At 48.4% G+C, this 27,523-nt stretch overlaps 1 protein-coding gene across 1 annotated transcript; it reads right to left on the minus strand.

Moving 5' to 3' along the window:
• Nucleotides 1-935: 935 nt before the first annotated feature.
• LOC122693202 (60S ribosomal protein L22-like 1) lies at nt 936-25,894 on the minus strand. Its single transcript, XM_043900764.1, has 3 exons — nt 25,890-25,894; nt 1,408-1,469; nt 936-1,360 (listed from the first exon to the last, which is right to left on the minus strand). Exons 1-3 carry the CDS (start codon nt 25,892-25,894, stop codon nt 936-938), a joined length of 492 nt encoding a protein of 163 aa, XP_043756699.1.
• Between the last annotated feature and the right edge of the window lie 1,629 nt (nt 25,895-27,523).

Raw genomic sequence — 27,523 nt, forward strand, 5'->3', positions numbered from 1 at the left:
GTCCCATTTACTTCAACATTTTCCCCTTTTCTATCCAGACAAATGTTCAATACACATTATGCATGCGGTGAATGTTGATTGATTCCCGTTGGATGTGATTCATCTCCTTTGCTCTTCCTCCTCCTCTATTAACTTCCTGTTCATGGAGGCCCCTGCCTCTTTCCCCCACCCTCTTTACAGCTCCCCAGTCCCCATTTTCTCATTCTTCTTTATGTTAATAATTACAATAGTTTGCAATTTATCATCCAGAAGAGGTCCGTGTTCCAAGTTTCAAAAATAACCTGGGAAGAAAAGTGAATGCTAATAAATAAAATCATAGGTATGGTGAACGCCCGGGCTGACCGAGCTACTCACCCGTCATGTGGCTTATTCAAGCTGTTCAGTTTCACGTGACTCTCCAGAGACGGGAAGGAAGCAGAGGGCGTGGAAAAGCTCCCCTGGTGTCGTCTCAGTCCTCCTTACCTTGGGAACCAGGACACGATATTTGGAAGCAGGACACGATATTTGGAAGCAGCTACAATGATGAGGGTGCCCTTCTTTCCCTTGGGTCCTGTCATTGGACTCAATGGAATTTGGAAGTTGACCAGTCATTAAAAAGAGAACTTGATATCATTAAAAACTTCAGCCACATGCAAAAGTAGAGACAATCATATAATCACCCATCATACACTCATCCATCAACCTCAATAAAATCACAATCTTCTTTCATCTCCATGCCCACCCACTCTCGATTACTTTGAAGCATATCATTTGTATGGCAATATTATAATATGCCATATTAAAGATATATTTATACACATATAAATATATTGAATATTTATTGCTAGATGATAAATGCTCTTTTTTTTTAACAGAGTAATTTTTTTATTCATTAGAAAGCTTTTAAAGTAAATGTCCACTTCAAGAAGTTCCTCTTGTATGTTTTATTTGTTTTATTAGCAAATAAAGCATCCCATTAGCATCCCTATATGGGATGGCTTCATCGAGTCCTCAGAGTCAGATCCATCTTTATCTTGATTAATCTGTAAGTAATGAAGTTTGGACGTCTTCTTGTCAGATGCAGCCACACCAAGCCAATCACAAAGATTGTTCTTTTCATGGAATTTCTTGGTGAGGTATGTCAAATGCCTTTTAGAGAACTGTTTATCAGAAAGAGCAGTGATTTTACTCTTGAAGTATTCAGTGTGGACAGCCTTGCCAGGGTTTCCAGTCTTTCCATTCATTGTAACTTTCTCCTGTAGAAACTGTTCAGAATTTCCAGAATCAAAACTTCCATCTTCTGCTGGATGAGTAAGCTCCACACTGAGCTTCCAGGTTGACTTCTTAAGCTTCTCGTCTTTGGTGCCGTCTTGAAGGCCAGCTGTGCCATTAGAGAATGGCGCTGCCTTACTTCTTGTTGCTGCAAACGTTTTGCCAGCACATGGAGACACCTAAAGCCCAGGCTGAGCCTCTTGAAAGTGACAAGCCTCCTGCAGAGAGAGAGGCAGAGGCGTAGCTGAGGGCATACCCATGAGTGATCTGATTACACTGGGCAGGATAGGTCTGAGCCATCGCAGATGATACCTGCCCAAACTGGTGACTGCCAAAATCTTGAGCCTATAAAACAGCTGTTGATTCAAGTCACTAAATTTTGGAGTGCTTTGTTACTCAATGATAGCTAATTGGTGCATACCCCAAAGTGAGTGTTAATTCCTTAATTTCATTAAACATCTAATTAGTAGCAAAATTTCGTTGATTATCTCATAAATGTTTTTTCTACACTTTGTTTGTTTTTATCAGGTTCCACTAAGGTGTGTTTATTTTGATTGATGGAGAAGTCTCATGTATCCTTTAATCTAGAGTTTCCATTTCCAATCTTTTTTTTCCTTCTGGAATTTATTTTTCAAAGACCCTGTGTCCTTGACCCTGTAGACTTTTCCATGATCTGATTTTGCTGGGTGCTATGGTGCCGTTTGGGGCTTCCCTGGTGGCTCATAGGGTAAAGAATCCACCTGCAATGCAGGAGACCTGGGTTCGATCCCTCAGTTGGGAAGATCCAGAGAAGGGAATAGCTAGCTACCCACTCCAATACTCTTGCCTGGAGAATTCCATGGACAGAGGAGCCTGGTGGGCTACATACAGTCCATGGGGTCGCAAAGAGTCGGATATGACTGAGCGACTAACACTTAATGGTGTCATTTTGTGTGTTTCTTTGTCCCCAGATTACCTGTAAACTGGCAGTCAGTTAGGTCTGGAGGCTTGTTGGGGTCAAGGTTTGATTTATTTTATTTGGTGTTCTTCCAACAGGAGGTATCAATATCTAGTTGCTTTTTGGTCACGTGGCTGCCCTTTCTTAGATCAAATAATCCATTAGTTTTTACAAAATGATATGGCAGTTATTCACTCTTCATTTGTCAACCATAACAGTTCTATTAATATAAATTTCTTCTTATAAAATATTTGGTTACCAGTGCCACCATATGTATAGCAAAGGCAGGATAAGTGTTTGATTCTTTCCCTTTATTTGCCAATTTTCAAAAGAATGAGCTTGTTCCTTAGCATCCTTTGGAGATGACCAACAAAGTTTATTTCATTTTTTGAGTATCATTATAAACTCATGAATTTAAGCACTTTTATATGTTTTTAATACAGGGAATTGTCCTTATATTGATGCTGAAATTGCACCAGCTTTGACCAGTGGGAGCCTATTCAAGTCGGCTCCTGAGTCATTTTGACACAAATCCCATAATCGTTGATAATGTTTGATAGTTTCCTTGTTTCTGGTATGAAGATGTTCTGGCTTATCTTGTACTTTTTCCTGTCTTGAGCTGAGCATTAGCCTTTCCTCCAAGGATACTTAATTTTTTTTGACATAGTTATACATGATGTTTCACAGGGAGAAAAAGCTTTGATGAGATTTCCTCCCCGCCTCCTGGCCCCCCCCCCCCTTTTTTTGTGGTGAGAACAGAAAGGCCAGAAATGTTCGAGGAGGTCAGATTGCTTGGCACAGACAGCTGGCATTCCCTGAGATGAGTTTGGAAAGGTCTACCAGGTAAGAGCATATTATTCTTAGGTTTGAAAAGCAACAGTCTCAAGACAGATGACACTTGTTGGTGATCTACTGGTTTCCCTCAATGCAGAAGAAGAAATCTTAGCTTTGTAAACAAAGGTGCAAAAGAAAGAGTGATCTCACAGCTGGTTGATTCCATGGGTTGGAGTCTGAAGATGGAGAAGCACATGGAAATATGACCTGTGGTCTGAGTCTTGAGTGGGGCTCTTAGACCTACATCAGAGCGTGGACACAACCAACCTGCGGAGGCTGAGCTATACCCCGAGGAGCAAGTGTGCCTGGGAGACCAACCACCCCTATGTCAGATGCCCCTTCTATTACTGATCCTGGGCAGTTAGCTTTTCTAAGGTCTGTTTTTCTCATCTGAGAACCGAAGATAAACTCACCCTTCCTGGACACACTTTGAGGATGAAATGAGATGATCACATGGAGACAGGACCAACTTGCACTTCTTGACTTGAGTTTGTCTCATTTTCTTTCCCCTTCTTCTAGATATCCATGCCCCTAGACTTTCTCCATTTGGTTCCTTCTCCAAACTAATGTAGTGTCAAAAAGCTCTGTCATTTCTCTTAGGGGACATATTGGGAGGGAAACACAGAGGCAGTGGAAGACCATTACCCTGAGGCTCTGGGTTCACCAGGTGGACCATGTGGGGCTCAGAGGGGTCTGGTGTTGAATCTCTCTGAGGCCATGGGCTGTTTCAGGGTCTCTCTGACTCCCTACTTTTTAAATAATTATTTTAATTTATTTGGTTGTGCCAAGTCTATGTGCCAATACTCCAATACTTTGACCATCTGATGTAAAGAGTCAGTTAACTATTGATCAAGACCCTAATGCTGGGAAAGACTGAGGGCAGGAGGAGAAGGGGGTGACAGAGGAAGAGATGGTTGGATGGTATCATCAACTCAATGGGCGTGAGTTTACGCAAACTCCGGGAGATAGTGAAGGACAGGGAACCATGTAGTCCATGGGTTCACAAAGAGTGAGAATAACAACCGCTGCAGCCAAGTCTTAGTTGCAGCATGTGGGATCTTTGATATTCATCTCGGCATGTGAGGTCTTAGCTGCAGCGTGTGAACTCAGTTGCAGCATGCAGGATCTAGCTCTCTGACCAGGCTTGAACCTTGCCCCTGCATTGGGAGTGGGAATATTAACCACTGGACCACCAGGGAAGTCCCTATTGACTCCATACCCATGATGATGATGATGATGGTGAAATTGATGATACCAGCAGTAATATTAATAATTTTAGGTAACACTGACGGAGCACTTTCTTTGTTCTGGGTTCTGTTTGAGGTATTATATGTGTGTTTCCATTTGTTCAAGCTACCATCATCTCTCCTCTAGGTTATGCAATGACTTCCCAACTGACCTTCACCCCTGCTGCCCTCCATCTATTTTTCACAGGCTGTCCAGAGAGATCCTTTTAAAACACAGGTCAGATCATGTTACTCCTCAAAGGCTGTCAATGTCTTTTCATCTCACTATGAATAAAAGATAAAGCATGCACGGTGGTCATCAAGCCCCTCATTCCCTGGTCTCTTACTGCTTCTCAGATCTCATTACCCTTCTCCCCTTGCTGCAGGCACCCTGGCTTTTGACAAGCAGAGCCCTGCCCCAGAGTCTTCGCCCATGCTGTTCCTTCTGCATGGAAGGTTCCCCTCCCCACCCCTCCACTTCTTCCAGGTTTCTGCACAAATAGGATCTCCTCAGCAGGTCTTCCCTTCCCCGATGATTCTGCATAAACCAGCCCTCTCTTCTTGTCAGTTTCTAGCCTCATTTCTTCATAGCACTTCCACCACCTACTGTATTACACATTCACTCTTTGTGACTATCTGTCTCTGCTCCCTACAGTGCAAAGCCCATGAAAATAGGAATTTTTCATCTCTATCCTAAGCACCTAAGGCAGTGACAGGTACATAATAGATGAGCAATGAATATCCATTGAGTGAATGATCGAATATTAACTCAATAATCTTCTGTGCTAGGTACAATTATTTTTCCATCTTTATAGATGAAGAAGGTAAGGCAAAACTATTAAGTTGCCACTTTAACTGGCAACCAGCTATTTGCTTAACATCTCATAACAAGTTAGTGGAAAGATGGAACTGGCTGATCACGATGGCAAATGGAGATCATTGCCCAGCATCTTCTTCACCTCTTTCTTTTCCTCCTTTTTCACTCTGGGAATTTACAGGGGATTTATTTTTCCTTTCTACCCACCTGGGCTTCTGCCCTGGCCCCCTGTCTGCCTGTCTGGCCTGAATTTCAGGCTGGACAAAGTAGAAGGGAACCCAGAGGTCCCCTTGCCCTCCTGGTCTGCTTGGCCAGCTCCATATATGCTGCTTCCCTGACTGCCCCAAGGGTGCCTGGGCTACCCCAGCAGAAGGATTCTCCATACCTGCAGATGCACCTGCTTCCGTCTGACCATCAGAGATTACATAAAGGGGGGATGAGAGAAGCTGCAAGGGAGATGAGGCAACTTTGATCATTTCCTTGCTCCCTTGAAATATTTCCCATCTCTATCCCTGATACACAAGGATGGAGGAAAAGGTGGTCTGAAGCTTGATGGTTTGATGGGACCCGTTTTTTAAATTTTTATTTTATTTTTTTAGTTGAAATATCGTTGATTCACAGTGTTGCCTCATTTCTGTTGTACAGCAAAATGATTCAGTCACACATGTGTGTGTTAAAAGTGTTAGTGGCTCAGGTGTGTCTGACTCTCTGCAACTCTATGAACTGTATAGCCTGCTAGGCTCCTATCCATGGAATTCTCCAGGCAAGAATACTGGAGTGGATTGCTATTCCCTTCTCCAGGGGATCTTCCCAACCCAGGGATCTAACCTGGGTCTTCTGCATTGCACGAAGGTTCTTTACAGTCTGAACCACCAGTGAAGCCCTTACATGTATACACATTCTTTATTTGAATGTTCTCTTCCATTGTGGTTTATCATAGGATATTGAATATAGTTACCTGTGCTGTACAGTAGGACCTGGTTGTTTATCCGTTCTATGTATAAAAGCTTACATCTGTTAATCCCAACTTCCTGCTCCCTCCCTCTCCCATCTCACCCCCACCCCCTTGGCAACCACCAGTCTGCTCTCTACATTGTGATTCTGCTTTTGTTTCATAGAAAGCTTCATTCCTTTCCTGTTTTAGATTCCACATATAAGTGACATCATATGGCATTTGTCTTTCTCTTTCTGACTTACCTCATTTAGTATGATAATCTCTAGTTGTATCCATGTTGCTGCAAATGGCATGATTTTATTCCTTTTTATGGCTGAGTAGTATTCCACTGTATATATATATGCATCTTCTTTATCTATTCATCTGTCTGATAGTGTCAATTTGATGTCATCACTTTAACAGAGCTATGTCCAAAGAGCCATGTTAGCAATTCCCTTTGGGTTTTTGTTTTCATTAAAAAAGATTATTAAGTTTATACTCAGAGAAGTTTTCCTTTTGTAGTTCTATGGATTTTTTACAAATTCCTAGTGTCATGCACCCACCACCATGATCCTGACACAGACTAGTTCTGTCACTACCAAATTCTCTTCTTTGCTGTCCTCTTCCCATGAACACTCCCTCCCCTTCACCATCTTTGGTATGTTATCCATCCTTGTAGTTTTCCCTTTTCTAGGAAGTCATATTAATGGAAGCATATAGTGTATAGCCTTTTGAGTTAGGATTCTTTCACTTAACAAATCTGTGAAGCATTTATGATAATGTTGCATGTGTGGATTGTGTATTCTTTTTTATTGTCAAGTACTATTCCATTGTATGAATATAACACATTTATATTATCCATTCACCATTGAAGGATATTCAGATTGTTCCCAAGTTTTGACTACTCCATATGCTAAGTGCAGGTTTTTGTGTGAATATAAGTTCTCATTTTTCTTGGGTAAATACCTAGGACTAGGATTACTAGATCATGTGATAAGCCCTTGTGACCCCACGGACTATACAGTTCATGGAGCTTCTCCTGGCCCGAATATTGGAATGGGTAGCTGTTCCCTTCTCCAGCAGATCTTCCCGACCCAGGAATTGAACCAGGGTCTCTTGCACTGCAGGCGGATTCTTTATCAGCTGAGCTACCAGAGAAGCCCTTAACTTTATAAGAAATTGCCAAATTCTTTCTCACAGTGGCTGGACGTTTTGTTTTCTTATCAGCAGTGTATGAAAGTTCCGTTCCTCACCTGTATTTCTTTTTAAGAAAAAAATAATTTTATTTCCTTATTTATGGCTGTGCTGGGTCTTTGCTACCGCATGGGCTTTTCTCTAGTCACGGAGTGCAGGCTTCGCATTGCGGTGGCTTCGCCTTGCAGTGGTGTCTTGTTGCAGAGCACAAGCTTTAGGGCGCGTGGGCTTCAGTAGTTGAGGTTCTCAGGCTCTAGAGCACAGGTTCAAAAGTTGTGGTGCATGCTCGCCACCAACATTTCATATCATCAGTTTAAAAAGATTCTACAGCCGGGCTAGCAGGTATATGGTGATGTAAGACTAATGATACAGAAAACATCTTTGTATGTGCTTATTGGCTCTCGAGGAGTAAAACTGGCCACCCCAAAATGTGTCTTTATAGTATAAGGATTATTTCAGACTGACTGCTTTAAAGAAACAGAAGCCTCAGGAAGTCTTTCTGTTTACTTACTTTTCCCTTCTCAACTGCCTAAAAAACTCTAGGTAAACTGCCTGGCTCAGGAAGTGAGCTGCTGCCAGAGACAGCTTTTAGGTTGGCCAAAAAGTTTGTTCAGGCTTTCTTTTTCCATCACATCTAACATCTGATGGAAAACCCAAATGAATTTTTGGTCAACTCAATAGAAAAAATATGAGCTAGGTAGACCAGGGGAAACTTAGCAAGGTGTGTTTGATCAAAGTCCTCTCTATGTTGCATTATCTCTGCTTGGCATGGCAGACATCTATTTACCAATATTTGCTTTTTTTCCATCTTCCTATGACTCACCTATGAATTCCTCCCTTTGAGGTCTCAGACCCCTCAGCCCTCTCCCTTAGTCTAGAATGACATAAATACTCCATTTGACCTGACTATCTTTAGAATCTCTCATGTGTGGATTCCCTGTATGTACATCATTAAATCTGATTTTCTCCTGTTAACCTGTCTTATGTCAGTTTAATTCTTAGACCAACCACAAGAACAGAGAAGGGTCAAGGGAAAATTTTTTTTCCTCTCAGACATTGTCATCCCTCTATTTTCTTTAGTGAAGAGTTCAAATGTCTTTATATCAAAATTGTTGCCTCTTTTGTTTTTATTCCCCTCTTGCTTCCTCAGGACGGTCCTCTCAGGGGTTACTTACAATGCTGCCTCCTGGGTTTGAATTCCTAAAACTTCCTACCGAATAAAACATAACTCTTAAAAAAAAATGTGCATGCATTCTAAGAATTTTGCTCCCCTGTCTGAGGAACTGAGGGGAAATGGTTGTTTTAAGGTTACTCCATCCAAGAACCTCTGCCAAATATTGAGAAGGTTGATTGGGGGTGGGGGTGCATATATTTTCTAGAACTAAGAACCACAGTAGCTACATTCTATTTTTGGTAGCTGAGAAAATTCTCCAAGGCTGTCTAGCCTAATCCTATTTCTCTGCTTTTCAGAAATAAGAAGACCGAGACCCAGAGAGGAAAGGCTTTTGCCCACCTCCCACAGAGAGAAGGTTCCTAAGCTGGATCAAGATCTTAGCTTGACTAACTTCATTTCTAAAAAAGCCCCAAACTCCTTCCACTGTAGACCTTAGGTGCTGCGTGAGATGCTGAAGATATATAAGTGGCCCCAGACCCTGGGAAGTTTTTTGGAGGAATGGAAGCAATGCAGAACAATGCTGGGAAGAGAAGAAATACATGGACATGCATTTCTGGATTGCTAAAAATTCTGGTGGAAAAGGAGAGGAAAGACAGAGTTAGCCGAGCCAAGCTTCCTGGAGAAAGGGAGCTTTGGGCTCCAGTTTGGGATGAAAACATAAAGTCTTGTCTCTGTCACTGTGCCTGTATGTATGAGTTTCATCTTTTATGTAATTGTGTGTATTGGGTACGCTCACAGTATATACAGGACGATAATAATTTTCCTCATTGGTAATAAACATGAGTAACTGTGAAGCTCAAAGCTAGCATCTGTTTGGTACATTTGAGGGTGGGTTTTTGGGTCTTGCTTAACTCTGAATGTTCTTCATCACCCTCATCTCTGAGACCTCAGGTGGGGAGCCTTTGGTGACCCCTCCCACAGTCCAAACTGCAGCTGCCAGCACTTAAATCCAGTGAGCAGTGAGTTCTCGGATTTGCTTCTAGTTGAAATCAATATTTGCTGAGAAGAATGCATCTTAATTTCAGCGGCCAGCTCTCCGGGCGAGAATTGCTCTAAAACAAACCTCCAAACCCGCAGACTTAATGCGTCCTAGTTCCGTTGTTTAGTAAATCTCTCTGTATAGAGAAAAATCCATTAGCTGACGGGGCAGGGATGGGGGTGGTGGGGGTGTGGGGAGAAAGAGAGCGGAGGCCCCCAGATGCAGCCTCAGCAGCAGAGAAGGGACTGAGAGCCCAGGGCACCCAATGAGAACTCAGCCACGTCCCTGGACCCAGCCCAGGACATGCCCGGCCTCCTGCAAGCCGGGAGGCCCAGCCAGGGTGTCACTGACAGAATGAATGGGAGGAGACCCCTTTCCCCAGTGCCTGCTTGGGGGAGTGTTTTCTAATTGCCAACTGTCCCATCCTAAAGCTACAAGGAGGCGATTGATTTTCTTTTCAGCAGAACTGGCGGGGAAGCAATCATTTACCCCAGAACACGGGCTTTAATGAATCTGTGAAACATATGAGGTCACCCTGATTACATCTTCCCCTGACAACCCGGGATGGCTCAGCAGCAGTACTCAGAAGACTTCCTGAATGCAGAGGCTTTCCCAACCCAGCTCTCGCCCTTTGCTCTGCTGAGTCAGGGTATGTACGTCTTAGAGCTTTTCTCCCTGGAAGTCAGGGGGCCTGAGTTTAGGCTCAGCCTAACCCACCATGGGGCATCTCTGGTGGCTCCGCGGTAAAGAATCCACCTAGAGACTTGTGTTCGATCCCTGGCTCATAGAGATTCCCTGGAGAAGGAAATGGCAACCCACTCCAGTATTCTTGCTGTAAGTGCTATGGACAGGCTACAGTCTATGGGATTGCAAAAGAGTTGGACATGATTGAGCGACTAAACAGCAATCCACCATGGACAGGCAACAAGAGCCTATGGTGAAAGCCCTGGGCTCCAAAGTCATTGCCACCTGAGATAGCACCCAACTTTCCCACTTTCTACTTGAACATCTTTAGGCAGCAGCTTTAACCTCTCTGCACTTCAATTTCCTCAAGAATCCTCTAGGGAAGAATCATTGTCAGGACACAAACCTGTGGATTTAAAGTGTCAGGCAGATACTTGGTGGGAAAGGCAAGGAAGCAATATTTACCATTTAGCACCTCAGTTTTTCCTCTCTGCATAATGGGTTGAATGTTGTTTCACAATGAATTAAGAAGAGGAAGGATGAAAACAACAAGAAACAGTAGTATGGGGGTTCCTTTTGTGCTCAAATGCCAGAGATCAGAAATGAACTCAAGAACGAGATCTTCAGGAAATGGCGTGGAAGGCATGCCCCTTTCTCTTAGAAGAATCCAGTCCAGGACTGCTGGTTCCAAATTAGGACATTCCATGTTCAGTTTATTTCCTAATTTTACAGGTAGGGCAACCAAAACTCGGAGAGGGCCAGTGACCTGCCTGGGGTCACCAGCCAGCCAGCTGGGAGCAGGGGAGTCTCAGATCCAGGGCTGCAGACTCCAGGATATCAGGCCTTTTGCCAAAGGTAGGGTCCTACCTTCACTTGCTTCTTGTTTTAGGTAACCCAGACCAGCTGAGGTGGGAGGCAGTGGCCTGAGTGAAATGGGAGATGAAAGCTGAGGTGGTGTTGATAAAGGAGGAGGGACCACAGAGAAAGAGGTATTTTTACCTTGAATTATTTTTATTAAATGTCACAACAGCTTCACAGCACTTGGGATCCAAGTAGACAAATCAATGAAAATAATTATAGCAAACATCCTGCCTTCCCACTTCCCTCCTTCTTCCATCCCCAGAGCTCCCTTGGACTAAGCGAGGGGCTGGCTCACTCGGCTTTGTGCTCCAGCCCCAGGGGAGCAAGGGCGGTAGCCCCTCTGACCTCTGCCTTCTCTTCACTTTGTTTACAAGCTGCTTGGCCTGACTCGAGGCTCAGATCTTAGAGAAAGGAACAGCTCTGGCCAGAGCAGCAGCTTCAGTGATGGCAGCAGCAGCAGAAAAAATGAGCCAGAGGCCAGAGAGAGAGAGACAAGCAACTCCTACAGCGACTTAGAAACTGGTAAGAGGGCTTTTATTCTTAGAATCCATTTATGGCTTAGAAATAAACCTTCTGTCAAGCCTTTTATTGCTAGTCAGATGACAAGATAAGTCAGAGTCACATGAATGAAGGCTATCGGAGTCATCTATCCATTCACCCATCCATCCATTCAACCACTCATCCAATCATCCATCCTTCCTTCCATCCATCCATCTATCCATCCACCCAACCATCCATCCTTCCACCCATCCATCCATTCAACCACCCAGCTATTCACTCATCCATCTACCCACCTATCCACTCAAGTATCCATCAGGCTGTCCATCCATCCATCCATCCATCCATCCATCCATCCACCCATCCATCCATCCATCCACCTTTCCATTCATCCATACACCCAATCATCCACTCACCCACCCACGCACCTATCCACTCAAGTATCCATCATTCTGTCCATCTGTCCATCCATCCATCCATCCGTTTATCTATCCACCCATGTATCCATGTATCTATGCATCCCTTTTCAATCATTCAATGACCATTTATTGAGGATCTATAGGAAATGGCATTGTAGTGTGAAGGGTTGGATAACTCTGATTCAAATTCTTGCTCTGCCATTTCAGAGTTATCTTTGCATGCTGGATGTCTTCCATTTGCCCTCCAGATTCACTGTGTGGACCTGTGCAGATGGCCTCAGGAGCTCCCATGCCTCCTGACTTCTGTGTGGGCTCATCTCATGGAAAGGATGAGCAGGAGATGAGAGGGAAGGAGGAGAGCAAACCTGGAGTATTTTCCTCCCTCTGGGGTCCCTCAGCTAAAGCTATGTAGCCCTCTTCACACAACCCTTTCCATCTTTGGGTTGTGGGACTCTCCCTTTCAGGTAAGAGCACCAGTATTTACCTGCCCCAAGGTACTTCCACATCCCTTGCGGTTTTCCTATGCCCTGACCATGCCTTTTTAAATAACCTTTTCATTAAACTTTCCTCAAGTTATTTCAGTTTCAGTTGGCCATCAGTTTCCTGCTGGGACCTAGACTAATATACTATGTGATCCTGAGTAAATTTTTTTTTTTACCTCTTCAAATCTCAATTCCTCCATAGGTAAAATGAGACTATAAATTCTGCCCTGCAGGATTGTTGTAAGGCTCAGGGGAGATAAAGGGCTTACCCAAGTTTGTGCAGCTGGTTAAGGGGCAGAGCTGGGAGGCAAAACCAGAAATATCTGAGCCAAAACCCAACCTCCTAGCATCTGCGGCCCTAGGGCGTGGCCATTCTGGGATAAATGGCAATGGAGGGTCACATTAGTGGACTCAGTGACCCCCTTCAGCCTCACAGGATCCTCCTGGCCAGCTTGGCCTTGGCGTGCGGTGCTTAGTCGCTCAGTCACGTCAGACTCTTTGCAGACTGCAGCCTGCCAGGCTCCTCTGTCCATAGGATTCTCCCGGCAAGAATACTGGCTTTGGTGTCTTGCACTCACTGCTCAGATGCTGGCAGAAGGGAAGCAGTTCACATCCTTCTTCCTCCCACTGCAGGAACAGTGTTAGAGGGGCTGAACCATCAATTCCTTTCAAGAGCAGTATTCAGGAAAAGAATGCCCTGGTGTTGGCTGATGAGGTCAAAGTATGGTCAAATTTCCTTCTTAATCAAACAGATAATAAAGGAAAGGGGAGCTGGCATTTGTTGTGAGATCTCCATGAGCTAGGTGCTTTAATGAATTCTCTCATTTAATCTCCCAGCAATATAGGAGGTGGGAATTTTTTACCCCTATTTTTCAGGTGAGGAAACTGAGGCTTTGAAAGGTTAAACAGCCCATGCAATGTCCAGCCAGTAAAGGATGGGGTAGGTGAGGGACAACTCAAACCCAGTCCTGCCTGTATAGCCTTCTCTCTTCCCATAATACCAGGATTAACAGAAGGAGACCATACTCTGTTTTACTGGCTCGGCAATTTATATTTCTTTCTGCATCTTCTGGGACTTGGGTCCATCAATTACTCTTCTTACTGTCTCTCCTGCATCTTCAAACTTGCTCTCTTCCTTGTCTCCTCTTCTACATAAGAATGTGTGTAAGTCTCCTGAGTCCTCGAATCATGTGCTTGCTCAACCTTGCTTTCTCTACCCATCACCACTCTTTCTTACCCTACTCCATCTTCTCACCTACTGCGGCCGGCCTTCTGTCCCCATCAAGCCTTGTCCAGCAAAGGCCAGTAATGACCTCACCACTTTCAACAGGAACCATCTTCAGCTTCATTCATTCAAGAAATTTTGTTGAGTCCCTACTCTGTGACAGGCATAATTCTAGATACTAGAAATAAAGCATTGAATGAAAGAAAAGAAAAAAAAATAAATCCCTGCCATCATGGAGCTTACATTCCAGTGGTTTGGGGTGACAGATGAGATCAATAAAAAAGTACAGCAGCTCTTGAATTTTTCGCTCTCTGTGTCTCGATTGTGTGTCTCCCAGACCAAGTCTTCTTGGTCTTATCTGAGAGCACTCCCTGTCCCCCTCTTTTTCTCACCAGTGGAGGCTGATCCGCCCACCAGCTCTGTCCTCGGTCCGGATGCCCCCTCATTCACTCCAGAAAGACCTCATCGACTCCCTGGCTTCAGCTGCCTGAATTTGAAGGACTCTTGAATCCAAAGACCCAACCCAGGCATTGATTTCATGCTGCAGATGTATTTACCCAGCTGCCTCTTGACTCTTCCACCTGGGTATCTTGCCTGAAGCCCCTTTGGACCACAGAATATCCTTCACTGAGTATTCTCTCCCCTGTCCCTACTCTGCTCCTTTTCATGTATTCCCAGGCTCCGTGTGGTCCCCAGTATTCCCACGTGTGCACGATGGACTCCCGGTCTTATCTTATATGTCCCCCTACTTCCCGTCTTCCTGAGACCTTTCTCCTAAGCTGGTTCCTCCCGCTCCCCCCGCCCCCAACCACTACCTCATCTCATCACTTTCGTGGACTCCCACAACCACCTCATCTGCCATGTCCATCCACTACATTCAAGCACAGCGCTTGGCATACAAGGGTCAGCCACTTAGGGTGTGCTGCAGGAATGTGTGCATGTCTAAATAAGGGAATACACACGCCTTCCCTGTCTACAAGCTCATGAAATCCTCACAGCAACTCCGAAAATGGCCGATAACACCTTCCTTTCACAACTCAGAAATCTGGGGCTTAGAAGCATGAAAGACATTCCTGCAGATAATAAGGGGGAAAGCCAGAGCTGCAGCGTTCCTATTTCTCTGGATTTGAGAAATCCAACACTTAGGGCTTCAGGCTGGGCTCGGACGGTTCCAGGAGTGACTTGCCAAGAAACAAGAAGTTCTCTGAGTGGATGAAGTCATGTTTCCAGAGCTAATAAAGCCAAGGTTCTTACCGCATCCTCCAAGGGAGAGAAATTTAAAGTGCAGCTGTAGTCCTTGGCGGCTCCAGGTGACCAGGGAGCCCAAGGTCAACCCTGCTGAGAGTGTAATTTGCCCCCAGAAGCATCCATTGCGTGCTAATGGTGTACACGGTACTGCTCCAAGCCTGGCCAAGTTGCAGAGTTCATAACTACTGGCTGATTGTAGCATCCTGGGAAATAAACTCTTCAAAAAAGTAAGCAAAATTTGCTGCTGCAAGTCGGGGGAGAAAAAAAGAACCGTTGCAAATGCATATTAAGTATATCTGACACTGTGTATAATATGGTTTCAATGCCAGGCAACTTGTTAGCTTTCTAATATGTGTATTCTGGAGTGTTTGCAAATATGTTACAGAGCTTGGCAAACAGCTCCACAGGCACCATGGAGAGGCTGCTCTTATTTGAAGCTGATGTCATCTGTGGCTCTTAAACTCTCTCCTGCCCCAGTTAACCCAGGCCTGGGTTGGTGGCCCCCAGAGCAACTCACCGCATTGTCATCCTTTCCATTCTTTTGGGACAGAAAATCAGTGGATCCACCAACTCAGCTTCCTATGGAGGGTTTCAGTCCCACACTTGGGCTGTCCTAAAACCCTGGAGTGCCAGGGCTAAAGGGGCATTTCTGAAGCTTCTAGTCCTAGGAACTTTCCCGGCTGTCCAAAGGTTAAGACTTCCCCTTCCAGTGCAAGGGGTGAGGATTCACTCCCTGGTTAGGGAGCTAAGATTCTATATGACTCACAGCCAAAAAACTAAAACACAAACAACAGAAGCAATATTGTAACAAATTCAATAAAGGCTTTTTAAAAGTGGTTTATATAAAAAAAATCTTTAAAAAAAATAAAAATAAAGCTTCAAGTCCTAGAGCCCATTATACAGCAGAGAAAATTGAGGTCCAGATAAGAAAGGCCCTTGACTGAAGGCAAGGTGCAAGATGATAGCAGTGGGAGGACTGGATCCAGGCCATCCGCAGCATTCCTGGACATTTTGCGTGGTGCCTAGCATTTAGGGAAGAGGCTGTATGTGTCTTCAGAACTGCTGCGTTTTTTGACAGAGGCCAGAGCAGCAGTTGGACTTCCTTGGTGGCTCAGTCAGTAAAGAATCTGCCTACAATGCAGGAGACCCAGGTTCAATCCCTGGGTTGGGAAGATCCCCTGGAGAAGGAAATGGCAACCCACTCCAGTCTTCTTGCCTGGAGAATCGCCATGGACAGAGGGGTCTGGCAGGCTACAGGCAGACATGACTGAGAAACCAGCATTCTCAGAGCAGCCGTCAGGGAATGAAGGAGGAGCCAGCATCCATCTCTTGTGACTCTGGGTGGAGCAAAGCATCCCCATCCTTGTTCCCATTCTCCACCTGGTATCCTGCCTTCCAGAGCAAAGGGTGTGGGTCCCAGACGCAGCCCCAGGGCCAGCCAGGATGAAAATGGGAGGCCTGGTGAAGGCAGATACTGCCCTAAGCGCTCCTTCTCTGGCTGACTTGCCGTCCTTCTGGCCTAAGGAACAGAACCTGGGGAGCTCGCCCTGAGCAAAGGAAATCCCCACTCAACTTGGTTTCAGTAATCTGCCTGCAGATCTTGCCTGGTTAACCTCATGGGTCATTTTAATTTTCCAGAAGCTTTTCGACTTCCCTTGGATCCTTAATCAGATAAGGGGATCTGTGCATGTGTTTGTGTGTGTGTGTATGTGTGTGTGTGTTGCGCGTGTGTGTGTGCAAGCGCGCATGCGCACGTGTGCCCGGGCTCATTCAGATCTCCTCCCCCCGCTTTTCCCTCTCTCTTTCTCTCCCACAGGCACGCTCTCTCCCCTTCTCTCTCTCTCCATAATCACTTCCCATCTCTTCCAGAATGCTTAATGGAGTCTGGAGAGGAGACCAAGGACGATTTCATCTCCAAGCAGGAGCCAGCCCTCGCACCCCTCTCCCTTCCCCATCGTCTCTTTCCCCATTATTCTGAGAGCGGATTTGGCAAAGTGCTTTCTCAGAGGAGGAGAAGGACACCCCTCCCCTGCCCCTTTGCTCCCTGCAGAAGGGTGTTTTTTGCCATCCCCTGCTCTGTTGTCATTGGGTCCCTACCTAACTGCCGGAGCTCAGTGCTGCTGGCAGTCACAAGCCAGCTTGGGCTGGGGTAACAGAATATATGAGGACGCATAATTGGCTGTGGAGGCATGTTGGTGGCTGGCGGGCGCCTTGGCGATGCCCACAGAGAGAGAGCCCAATAGGATGCCTCTAATAGCTTATCTCCTAATACTTGTTGTTAGGAAGCTGTTGTCTTCCCCTCCGAGCCTGTCTGCCCGGTGATGCGCGGCACGGCTGGTGTCAGCTGCCTTCTCCTGCCGAGAGGACGCCCAGCTCCCTTCTGCTGGGGAGGGCTCAGCACCCATCCTGGCCCTGGGCATTCTTCTCCGGCCTGGCGGGGGGTGCCTTACCCACTGGGGTGGAGGGTCAGCTCTCAGTATCAGCCCAGCAGGAGGAAGAAGAAGGAAAGGCACCCAGGGCATTCTTTGCAGATCCTTTCCTGGGCCCCAAGTTGCCCAGCATGGTGCTTGGCACACAGCAGGAACTTAATAAGTGTTTGTGGTTCTGAACTGAATTATCTACGGTTGGCATGAGGCTGGACCAGCTCACTTGAGGTCCCTTCCAGCCCAATGGGCTAGGGGTCTGATAAATGCTGTCATGCATCCCCAGCATGCCTGGCGCCCATGCTGGGCTCCCCTGGGAGCAGAGGGTGTTTCAGGCACCAACTCTGTCTCGGGGTGCCCACCTCACAAGGCTGCAGTGAGGAAGAAGTGAAGTAACAAGTGAGAGTGCAGGGGCCATGCATGGATGAGCACCTTTCTGGTGTCTTCCAGAAGCCAAGGGCACTCACCCTCTAAGGGCCCTTGGAGAATCATCTTGTCTGATCCCACTGTTTACCGATTAAGTGCCCAAAGCCCACAGGAGCTGGTTCTGGGCCTCATAAGCATCTGAAACAGAGTTAGGAGGCAAACAGCGTGAAAGACCCCCAGCTGGGCACTCCCTCGGTAACAGTAGGTTGCCAAAGAGTTCCTGGACACGTGAACTCAGGACCAAGCTGGACTGGCATAGATGGGTACTTGAGTCCAACAGGAAGTGCTCTGAGGATGCAGAAAAGGAAGGCACAACCCCAGCATTGGTAGCCTTCGCTCTTTCATGGTCTCTCCCTTCATTTGTTCCTTCATTCATTCATTTATTCTCTCCATGAATATGTAAGAAGCACTGTCTCTACGCCGAGCACAGAAAATTGACTAGACGGAGTCCTTGTAGGAAAGAGGCTGATGGTCTCGCTCTAGTCCAGGTCAGCTGCTCCTGGTCCCCCATCTTGGCTCTGCCTCCCGGGCCTTGCCCTTGGAGGATCCCACCAGCCCTCTGGATGATGTTGCTGCCTCTCTCTCATCAACCGGAAGGCCCTCTCCTGAGCCTTCGTGGGCAGCACTTCTTATCCGGCCTGTCCCAGAGCCATACACAGAGCCCAGGCCCTTTTCCCTAACTCTGCAGAAAGTGTGTGCACGCCCCTCTTCCCCACCACCTAGTGATGCCAAGAGGGGGCCCCTGGCCAGGTTGCCTGGCCATCCCCGGATCGTCTGGAGCCTCTATGCTTCCTGTGTCCTCTGCTGCACGCAGAACAGGATGAACTCTGTCTCCAGGGAGGGGGGACTGTGGGGACTCAGCTGAGCTGCTGGCCAGGCTGTGACGTCTGACCCTGGCTCTTACCCACTCGTGATCAAGGGCCTGCCTGGTTTCTCCATTTGGGAAGCCACTTCCTCTGGGATAAAGGTTCCTCTGGGAAGGGGTCTTGTTCCCACAGCTGTCCCCCTACTTCTTGCTGCCGTGGAGCTCTATCCTCACCTGCCTAAGACTCCTCATCTTGTTGTTCCTGTTCCTTCTGTTCTGCTTGGGCTCCTCCTCCCACAGAGGCTGTGATGATGCTTGCCATCTCATCACAGCCATCTATGGCCTGGCCTACAAGACTCTGACCCAGAGCCAGTGCAGCAAAGCCGAATCCCCAGGAAGCTTCATGCATGTCTGCACGTCTAAGTCCCAGGGTGAGGCAGCAGGAAGACATGAACTGATGTTTCAGGAGTCCAGGGAATCCTTTCCTTCCTGTGAGCTGAGGCCCAGCGGGTGGTCACCCTGGTGAGCGGTCACACACATCTTCTGATGGCTTGATCCCTCCCTGGGAGCTGGTGGGGCAAACTGGCAGTGTCTCGGGGTCTGGAGTCAGGCTGGAGTCTCTGAGCTGCTCGTTTTGGGGACAAGGGCAAAGGGTAGCAAGCAGTCCTGGTCCTTCCCCGCCTCCCTCCCCCTCTGCTCCTTGCTGGCTCTGCTGGCGGGTGAAGTGGGAAATAACCCAGCTCTTAGGGGAATGTGTGTCTCGGCTCCTTCCCCTGGCTGCTAATGGAACCAGCAGCTGTCCCCAGCCATGTGTGGCTGCCCTGACCCTTGGAGACTGAGGGTGGAGACCAGCTGACGAGGAAAGGGCTATGTTGGGTTCATTTCCCACAGGGCACAGAGCTGACATCAGGCAGGGAGCGTGGAGAAGCAGAGCGATCGATTGCAAGGTGGAGACTTGAGCGTAATCGTTCCAACTTCCATCTACTGAGCGCCTCTTGTGAGTCAGGCAAAACACAGGTCATTCTAGTTGCATTATCTCATTTAACCCTCAATCCCGGGAGACAGGGTCAGAATTGTTAACGCTCTTCCTTTGTGGCAACTGACGCTCAGAGAGGTGAAGTACTTGTCCAGAGTCACACAGCTAGAGAGTGGCAGCTGGGATCTGAACCGGGACTGCTTGACTCCGAAGTTCTTTCCTGGGGATGTGGAGGGGTTCCGAGAGGGTACAGAGGTGCTCTAACTCCTGTTGCACAGGGCTGCATACCACCTTGGAAGGGAAGAAAAACAGGCAGCCGGGGGGTGGTGAGAGAGGGATTTTCCAAGCGAGCCTGAGAGACTGTTGGAATCCTGGTTGATGGTATACCCCGGCCTTACACAGGAACTCAGGAATGTGTGTCCTACCTTTTGAACTGTCATTCAAGTCACTCTTACCTTTTCCTATGGTCACACTATGGGTTTCCCTGATGGCTCAAGTGGTGAAGAATCCGCCTGCCAATACAGGAAACCAAGGTTCAATCCCTGATCTGGAAGATCCCCTGGAGGAGGAAATGGCAACCCACTCCAGTGTTCTTGTCTGGGAAATCCCATGGACAGAAGAGCCTGACGGGCTACAGTCCATAGGACTGCAAAGGGCCAGACACGACTGACTAGGCGCACACACGTGCGTGGTCACTCTGCACACGTTGTGTGACTGATTCTAACCTTGCATGGGTTGATCACCTGTGTTAGGCTCAAGAAATCCAGCTCTGGGAAGACCCAGTGATACGCCCTTTGGTGAGGTGAGATGAGGTTGGACATGGCCTTGGAAGTGGCCAATGGAAGTTCTGAAGCCAGCTGGAGCCCGGAAGAGGAATGGGGGGTGCAGTCCTGCAGGGAGCCAGGGACTACCTCGGCCTAGCTTGCTACTTCGCATGGGCCAGAATGGCCACTTGAAAGCTCTTTGCATATAATGCTGTTCAGTTGCTCAGTCATGTCTCCGACTCTTTGTAACCTCATGGACTGTGGCCCTCCCGGCTCCTCTGTCCACGGGATTGCCCAGGCAAGAATACTGGAGTGGGTTGCCATTTCCTCCTCCAGGGCATCTTCCTGACTGGGAATCAAACCTGTGTCTCCTGAGTCTGCTGCACTAGCAGGCAGATTCTTTACCATCTGAGTCATCTGGGTAGCCCTTGTGTATAATAGGTGCTCAATAAATACTTGGATCAAGAACAAATGGTCTCTGGGAATTCCCTACTGGTCCAGTGGCTAAGACTGCAGGCTCTCAATGCAGGGGGGTCAGGGTTCAACCCCTGGTTAGGGAATTAGATCCCATTTGCTGAAATGAAGATCTTGCATCCTGCGACTAGGACCCAGTGCAGCCAAATAAATAAATAAATATTTATAAAAAAGAACAAATGGGCTCCTTCTTGAAGATTTATCATTCTTCTTGCATAAAAGGAAATGAGTGAGCGTTTATGGAACATTTCCTCTTTGTCAGGCATGTCCATCCATTCTCAGGTAGTACATTATCTCATTATCTCAGGTACCTTATCTCAGGTAATCTGGACTTTTGTCAAAGCAGGACATGTAAGCCTCCCACATGGGGGATGCAACACATGATGTCCCCAGAAAAGCACCCACTGCCTACAAAAGCCTGAGTCCCATCATTTGCCCAGTTCTTCTGGGTAGCCCTCTAGAGTCCATTCTTCATCTTCAGCACCCCTCATTCCAATCTTCCACTTCTGTGATTGTGCCACGGTGTCATTTTTGGTGCCACATCCATCTCCTGAGGGGCTAAGATGACTGGCACGGAGAAGCAGGAGAGGGCCTGGTGGAGGCTCCGAGGTGTGGTGAGGATTCCAGGGCTCTGGGTCCACCCACCTCAAGCCCTGGCTGGCATCCTGTCTGGCTGTCTTGCTGTGTGATCTTAGACAAGCCCTGCCCACTTCTGGAGCCAGATTCTGGCTGTATACTTTACAGATTTCCAATTCTGTAAAGTGATGGGGGTTCAGGGAAGGACTTGGCAGCTTCTTAGGTCTTTCCCTGCCTTTTGCTTCTGATCTGCATTTCCTTGCCTCTCCCTACGACTGGGCAGAGTCAATCACGCAGGATTTGTGAGTCCTGGCTCCACCACTTTCTGGCTCTGTGACGTCAGGCAAGTTATTAACCTCTTTAAGCCTCAATTTCCTCATCTGTAAAGTAATACCCTCCTTATGGGTTGTCATGAAGATTAAATGAGATAATGCACATAATCATAGAAAATGCCCGATTACAGGCCTGGTGCAGGGTGAGTGCTCAGAGAAGCCTAGGCTGATGTTTCTTCAGCCCCTTGACCCTCTTCTCCTTCTTTCTCACCATCACCACTCTCTCCTTGGGGGAGCAGGACAGAGGCAGCCCCAGAAGAGGGCAGACAGATCAGTCACCAGACCCTCTTCTGTTCTCCTGGAAGAAGCAGCCAGGCCTCTGGTTCTGCTCTGTCTCACTTTCCAACCATCGTTGGATTTTGCCCACCTCATACTTTGATCTCTGCCAACCCCATTTCCTGGGGCAAGACCAGAAGGACTGTCTGCCTCTGAGTCCCTAGGAAGGGGAAGGAGGACAGCCAAGGAGAAACTAGCATAGATGCGCTTAGAAGACCAGTCAAGTCCAGCCCAGGAAAAGGTCCAGGCGCAGGGGCTGGTAAAGGAGAAGAGGCCATGGGCAGGGCTGGCCGGCCCACTCTGGGGTCCGGGACCTGGGCGGCTGGGAGCGTTGCCTCTGCTTCCCTGTTCCCAGAGATGGACAGACAGGACCGGAAGACCTCTGAGATCCCAGGAGTGGCACCCATGGGTCCTACAGCCTGGTGATCTATGGCCTGACTCCTTCAACATCCTCTTTTCCTATTTCGTCCCAGGCCTCACCACCCCCAAAGCCCCCAGCCTCATAATCCAGTATTTCCTGCAAACTCTGTTACGGACTGACATTCACCAAAGCACACTCAACAAGGCCATCAGATGTTTGGGTGGAGACAGCAGGGCACAGGGCCTGGATATCAGGAGTAGCCATTCTGAACAGTGGGGAAAGCTCCCAGTGGAGACCAGATTCTGGTCCCAGCTCTGGCATGAATTCCCTGGATGACCCAGGAAGAGTCACTCTCTGGGACTCAGTTTCCTCATCAAAGAAATGGGTTAGCAGGGCTTGATGACTCCTGATGGACTCTCAGCTGTATTCATCTGTCTCTGCGTTTCTCAGGGGCCTCAGGCTGTGGCCATGGTAGGGATGCCTGGTTCCCCACTGCCCAAAGACCCATTCCTCCTTCGGATCCCAAGATCCTTCTCTGCACAATAAAAGCATTACCCTTTGCCCTCCCTCCCCTTGCCTCTTTTCCCATCCTCTCGTGTCTGTGAGCACCTGCTTGGAAGGCGCTGAGTTAGGTCCTGGGAGTGTGGGCTGTGTATGGAGGTGGACACAGTTCTCTCTGCAGAGGCGCTCATGCTGGGGAAGGCTCTGATCCAGAGGTGGGAGGTAAACTGGAGACGGGAGGCCACGGAAGAAGTCTTGAGGTCTTGAGGGGGATGAGGGAGACCTGCGGAGGCCACTGGGACTCTACGGAAGAGACAACATAACTGGATCTTGAAGGATGCTCACGACACTCCCTGCAGACATGGAAGCATGAGGGCCTCCTGGACATGATGATGACCATCAAAGCAGGGAGGTCTAAGAATGGGAAGTACATTTAGGGAAGGTGGTTCTAGGTGGTTGGAGGGTAGGTTGTGTCCAGCAAGACTGAGTGTGAAAAGCTGAACTATCAATGAGTCAGAAAGGAGGAGCTGGGCCAGATTAGGGAGGACTGAGAACTGTATCCACTTTTTTTTAATAAACAGTTTATCTATTAACACTAATGGTAATAATAATAGCCAACACACAGCACTGTTTCTGTTTCAGAGGCTGTTCTAAGCCTTCAGTACATGTTCTGTTTTATCCTCCATCAACCCCTATGAGGTATACCCCATCAGCATCCCCATTTTCCAGATGAGAAAACTGAGGCATGGAGAAGTTACTTTCTGAGGATATACAGCTGAAAGTGACAAGGATTCAAATCCAGTTAGTCGAGCTTCACAGCCTGTCTTCCAAAACCCCAAGGAGGGCAGTGAAATGCAGCCTCCAAAGAAAGGGTCCTGGCTGCCCCAGGCCAAGGTTTTCCTCAGCAGGTGGGCCTCCTCCCTATCTGGGAGGCCCTCCCTGTCTGGACCACCCATCACCTCTCACCTACCCTCTCAGGTAGACAGGTGAGGGATGGCACTTGGGAGCCTGGTTTGGGGGAGCATCTGCCTCCGTTTTGATCTGATTACTCCCATCTGCTCCCTACTGGCAGGAGATAGCACCTGCTTTCCAGGGTCTTGATTAATCCACATTTCTGTTCTTGTTTACTTAGCACCAGCCTGGGAAGAGGATCTCCAGTGAACGAATGAGGAGTGGCAGGTGAAGGGGTGGGGCCCATGCTTGCAAAGTCTTACTCTTTGAGCCAGGGAGAGCCTTGGCCACTGACAGGTACACCCCACAACCCTGCAACTTTCAGGGGGTGCTCCACTGCCTACCTGTACTGGCCAAGAAGGTCCACATTCCCCGAGGTGTCCATCAAGCTTCTCCTTGATTTCAACCACCTCCGTGATTTAGTGGTTCTGATACCTGGGTTAAGATACTTAATCTGGGGACTCCCTTGGTGGTCCAGTGGTTAAAAATCAGCCTGCCAATGCAGGAGACATGGGTTTGATCCTTGGTCAGCGAACTAAGATCCCACATGCGGTGGAGCAGCTAAGCCTGTGTGCCACAACTGCTGAGCCCGCCTGCTGCAGCTATTAAAACCCAGACGCCCTAGAGCCCGTGCTGCGAAACAAGAGAAGTCCCCACAATGAGAAGCCTGCGCACTGCAATTAAGAGTAGCCCCTGCTCACCTCAAGTAGAGAAAGCCCAAGCGCAGCAACAAAGACCCAGGGCAACCAAAAAATAAAAGATACTTAACTTCATAGAACCTCAGTTTCTTCATCTGTAAAATGTGTGTGGTTGATGATATCTTTCAGAATTAATATGATATAAATGATTTTCTCTAAGTCTCTAACCTTCAGTAGGCACACAGTAGATGCTTAAGCACTTTCTCCACTTTTTTTTTTTTTTTTTGGAAGATGACTTTTATTTATGTATTTATTTATTTTGGCCAGGCCACACATCTTGTGAAATCTTAGTTCCCCGGCCAGGGGTGGAACGCATGCCCTCTGCACTGGAAGTACAATGGGAAGTCCTGCCAGGGAGGTCCCTGTCTGTGTTTTCTATCGTCCTCCCCAGGCCCCTATGAGGTAGGGAGTTTTATCACGCCCATCTTCCAGAGGAGGAAACCGAGGCGCTGAGTGAAGTGACTTGTCTAAGGCCCAGTAGCAGAGGTTGAGCAGCCCCGGTCCTCGGGGCAGCAGCCTCTCCTAGGTGGGTGTCCTTCCGCACACACCCTGCCCTCATTCAGACTACACCGGTGGCGGCTTCCATTTTGAGGAGCTCTGCCTTCGCCTACACGGTCCACATTTTCAGTCCCTGGCTCCACCCTTTCAGGTCTGTCTCTGCTGCTGCCCCCTTCACAAAGCCTTTCCTGGTTTGTGACTAGAATGGAATTTCTCTCCCTGCGCTGAACCTGTGTCTTTCTTGGATTTTAAATGTAAGGATTGGGACTTCCCTCGTAGTCCAGTGGTTAAGAACCTGCCTTGAAATGCAGGGCGTGTGGGTTTGATCCCTAGTTGGGGGAGCTAAGGGGCTTCCCTGGTGGCTCAGATGGTAAAGAATCTGCCCACAATGCAGGAGACCCCTGTGCGATCCGTGGGTTGGGAAGATCCCCTGGAGAAGGGAATGGCAACCCACTCCAGTATTCCTGCCTGAAGAATTCCATGGACAGAGGAGCCTGGTGGGCTACAGTTCATGGGGTCTCGAAGAGTCAGACACGACTGAGTGACTACAATGCACTCATGAATGTGGGGAACCAAGATCCCATAGGCCACAAAGCCACTAAGCCCGAGTGCCGTAACTAGAGAGTCTGTGTGCTGTGACGGAAGATCCTGCAGGCCACAGCAAAAATGCTGCATGCCACGACTAAGGCCTGACCCAGACAAATGCATAAACAAACAAATAAATAACTCAAAAAATAAATGCAAGGATTTGGGCTCAAGCCCTACTTCTGCTACTTAACTGCAGGAAGTGAGCATGGGTCACTGGTTCGAATGCTGCCCTTGCCTTTGCCTCGGCTGTGTGGCCCTGGGCGGTCTGAGTGAGTCTCTGTTTCTCTCTGTTGTTACGAGTGGAGATGGCGTGTGCTCAGCACTGGGACAAATGGTGCCTGGATCCCAGCGCCAGAGTGCTTGGGCTCAAAGCCCAGCTTGGTCACTCGGTATCCATGTGAACTTGGCAAAGTTACTTAACCTTTCAGTGCCTCAGTTTTTCCATCTGTGGCATGGAGATGCTGTAATGATACCTACCGCATCATGCCGTTGTGAGGATTAAATGAGATAATGCATGGGGACATTTAGAACTGTGCCCGGCACTTAGGAAGTGCACAGTAAGCCTCGGTTGCTGTGATTTCTGAGGCTTGCTTGGGGATTAATGGAGACTGTGAAAGTACTTTGTAAATTTCCAAGCTCTGGACTCACACGCAGTATTGATTGTTCTCCTTCTGCCTTGGGCCTGGGCCATTTGTGCCTGGCCTCATTCTCCTCAAGGGGCAGGGCTCAAGCCCCACCATCTGGGTCCCTCCAGAGGCTCTGCCCCAAGCCCCATGTTCCGTACACAGGATTCAGGTGCCCTGCTTGAGCAAGCAGCCCTGCCTCAGTTTCCCCGAGGACCCCAGCTGCGGCCACACTGGGAGCTGATCGGCTGGCCTCCTGGCATGGCCCCAGCCTGCTGCTTGGGGCTCCTGGTCCGCACTTCCTGCAGAGCCCTGGTCAGCATCTCTGAGGCTGCCCGCAGTGCTCCATCCTGACCCAGGGTCCACCGCAGGGGCGAGTCCACTGCAGGGGCGAGTCCACTGCAGGGGCGAGGCCTGCCTGGAGGGAGGCAGGAGGCAGACCTCCTAAGACCCTTCCTGCTCTGACTTTCCAGGAAGCCAGCCTTTGGAAGTTCCAGAGATGCCCCTGTATTCCACTCCTTCCAGCCTGGGGCTCTGGTGGGGACACCTGGCCGGGGGCAGGGGGGCACGGTGTGGTGGGCCCTTCGCTGAATCAGCAGGACCAGTGGCAGGCGAGGGAGAGAGGGTTCTCCCCTCTTCTGCAGTTTGAATTTACTTTTCCAACAGGTAAGTGTGCGGCCGAGTTAATTCCGAGAATTGCCGAGGCAGCAGCTGCAGCTGTGCCCGGGGCCCAGCTGATCAGTCAGCCATCAGGGCGCTAACCAGGACAGGCAGCGCCGCCCGCTCCTCGCCAGGGACAGCAGAAGGCGGCGCCGCTCAGTGAAGCTGCCGCCACCATCCTCACCCCATGCCTGGCTCCCCCGCCAGCTCCTGGTGGCCCAGCCGATCAGGCACCCCAAGGAGCCGGACGGGAGGCCACCGCGCTGACAGCACCTGGTGCTGCTGGGCACACCTGGCTTCACCTCCCAGCTGGCACTCACTAGCTGGGAGGCCCAGGAGGAGCTCCTTAACCTGTCTGAGCCTCGACGTCTTTGTTGGTATCGTGGGCACAGTAACACTGCCTGCTTTTTCAGGCTCCTGGCAGGATTTTAGATCAGTTGGAAAGGACCTAGCCAGTGTGAGGGTCACAGAGAATCCTCCCCATGCCTGTTATTATGATTAAGAGACAAATATCATTTATCAACGCATATATGTGGAAACTAGAAAAATGGTACCGATGAACATATTTGCAGAGCAAGAATAGACACAGATGTAGAGGATGGACATATGGACACAGGGGGAGAAGGGGAGGTTAGTATGAATTGGGAGAGTTGCATTAGCATATATACACTGCTGCTGCGGCTAAGTCGCTTCAGTCGTGTCCGACTCTGTGCAACCCCATAGACGGCAGCCCAGCAGGCTCCCCCGTCCCTGGGATTCTCCAGGCAAGAACACTGGAGTGGGTTGCCATTTCCTTCTCCAATGCATGAAAGTGAAAAGTGAAAGTGA

This window comes from Cervus elaphus, chromosome 5 (genome assembly GCF_910594005.1).
Source record: "Cervus elaphus chromosome 5, mCerEla1.1, whole genome shotgun sequence".
Classification (NCBI taxonomy): Eukaryota; Metazoa; Chordata; class Mammalia; order Artiodactyla; family Cervidae; genus Cervus; species Cervus elaphus.

Coding starts and splice junctions, on each gene's coding strand:
- LOC122693202 (XM_043900764.1), bottom strand. Junction 1,361..1,407: donor TCTCCATGTGCTGGCAAAAC/GTTTGCAGCAAC, acceptor CTAATGGCACAG/CTGGCCTTCAAGACGGCACC.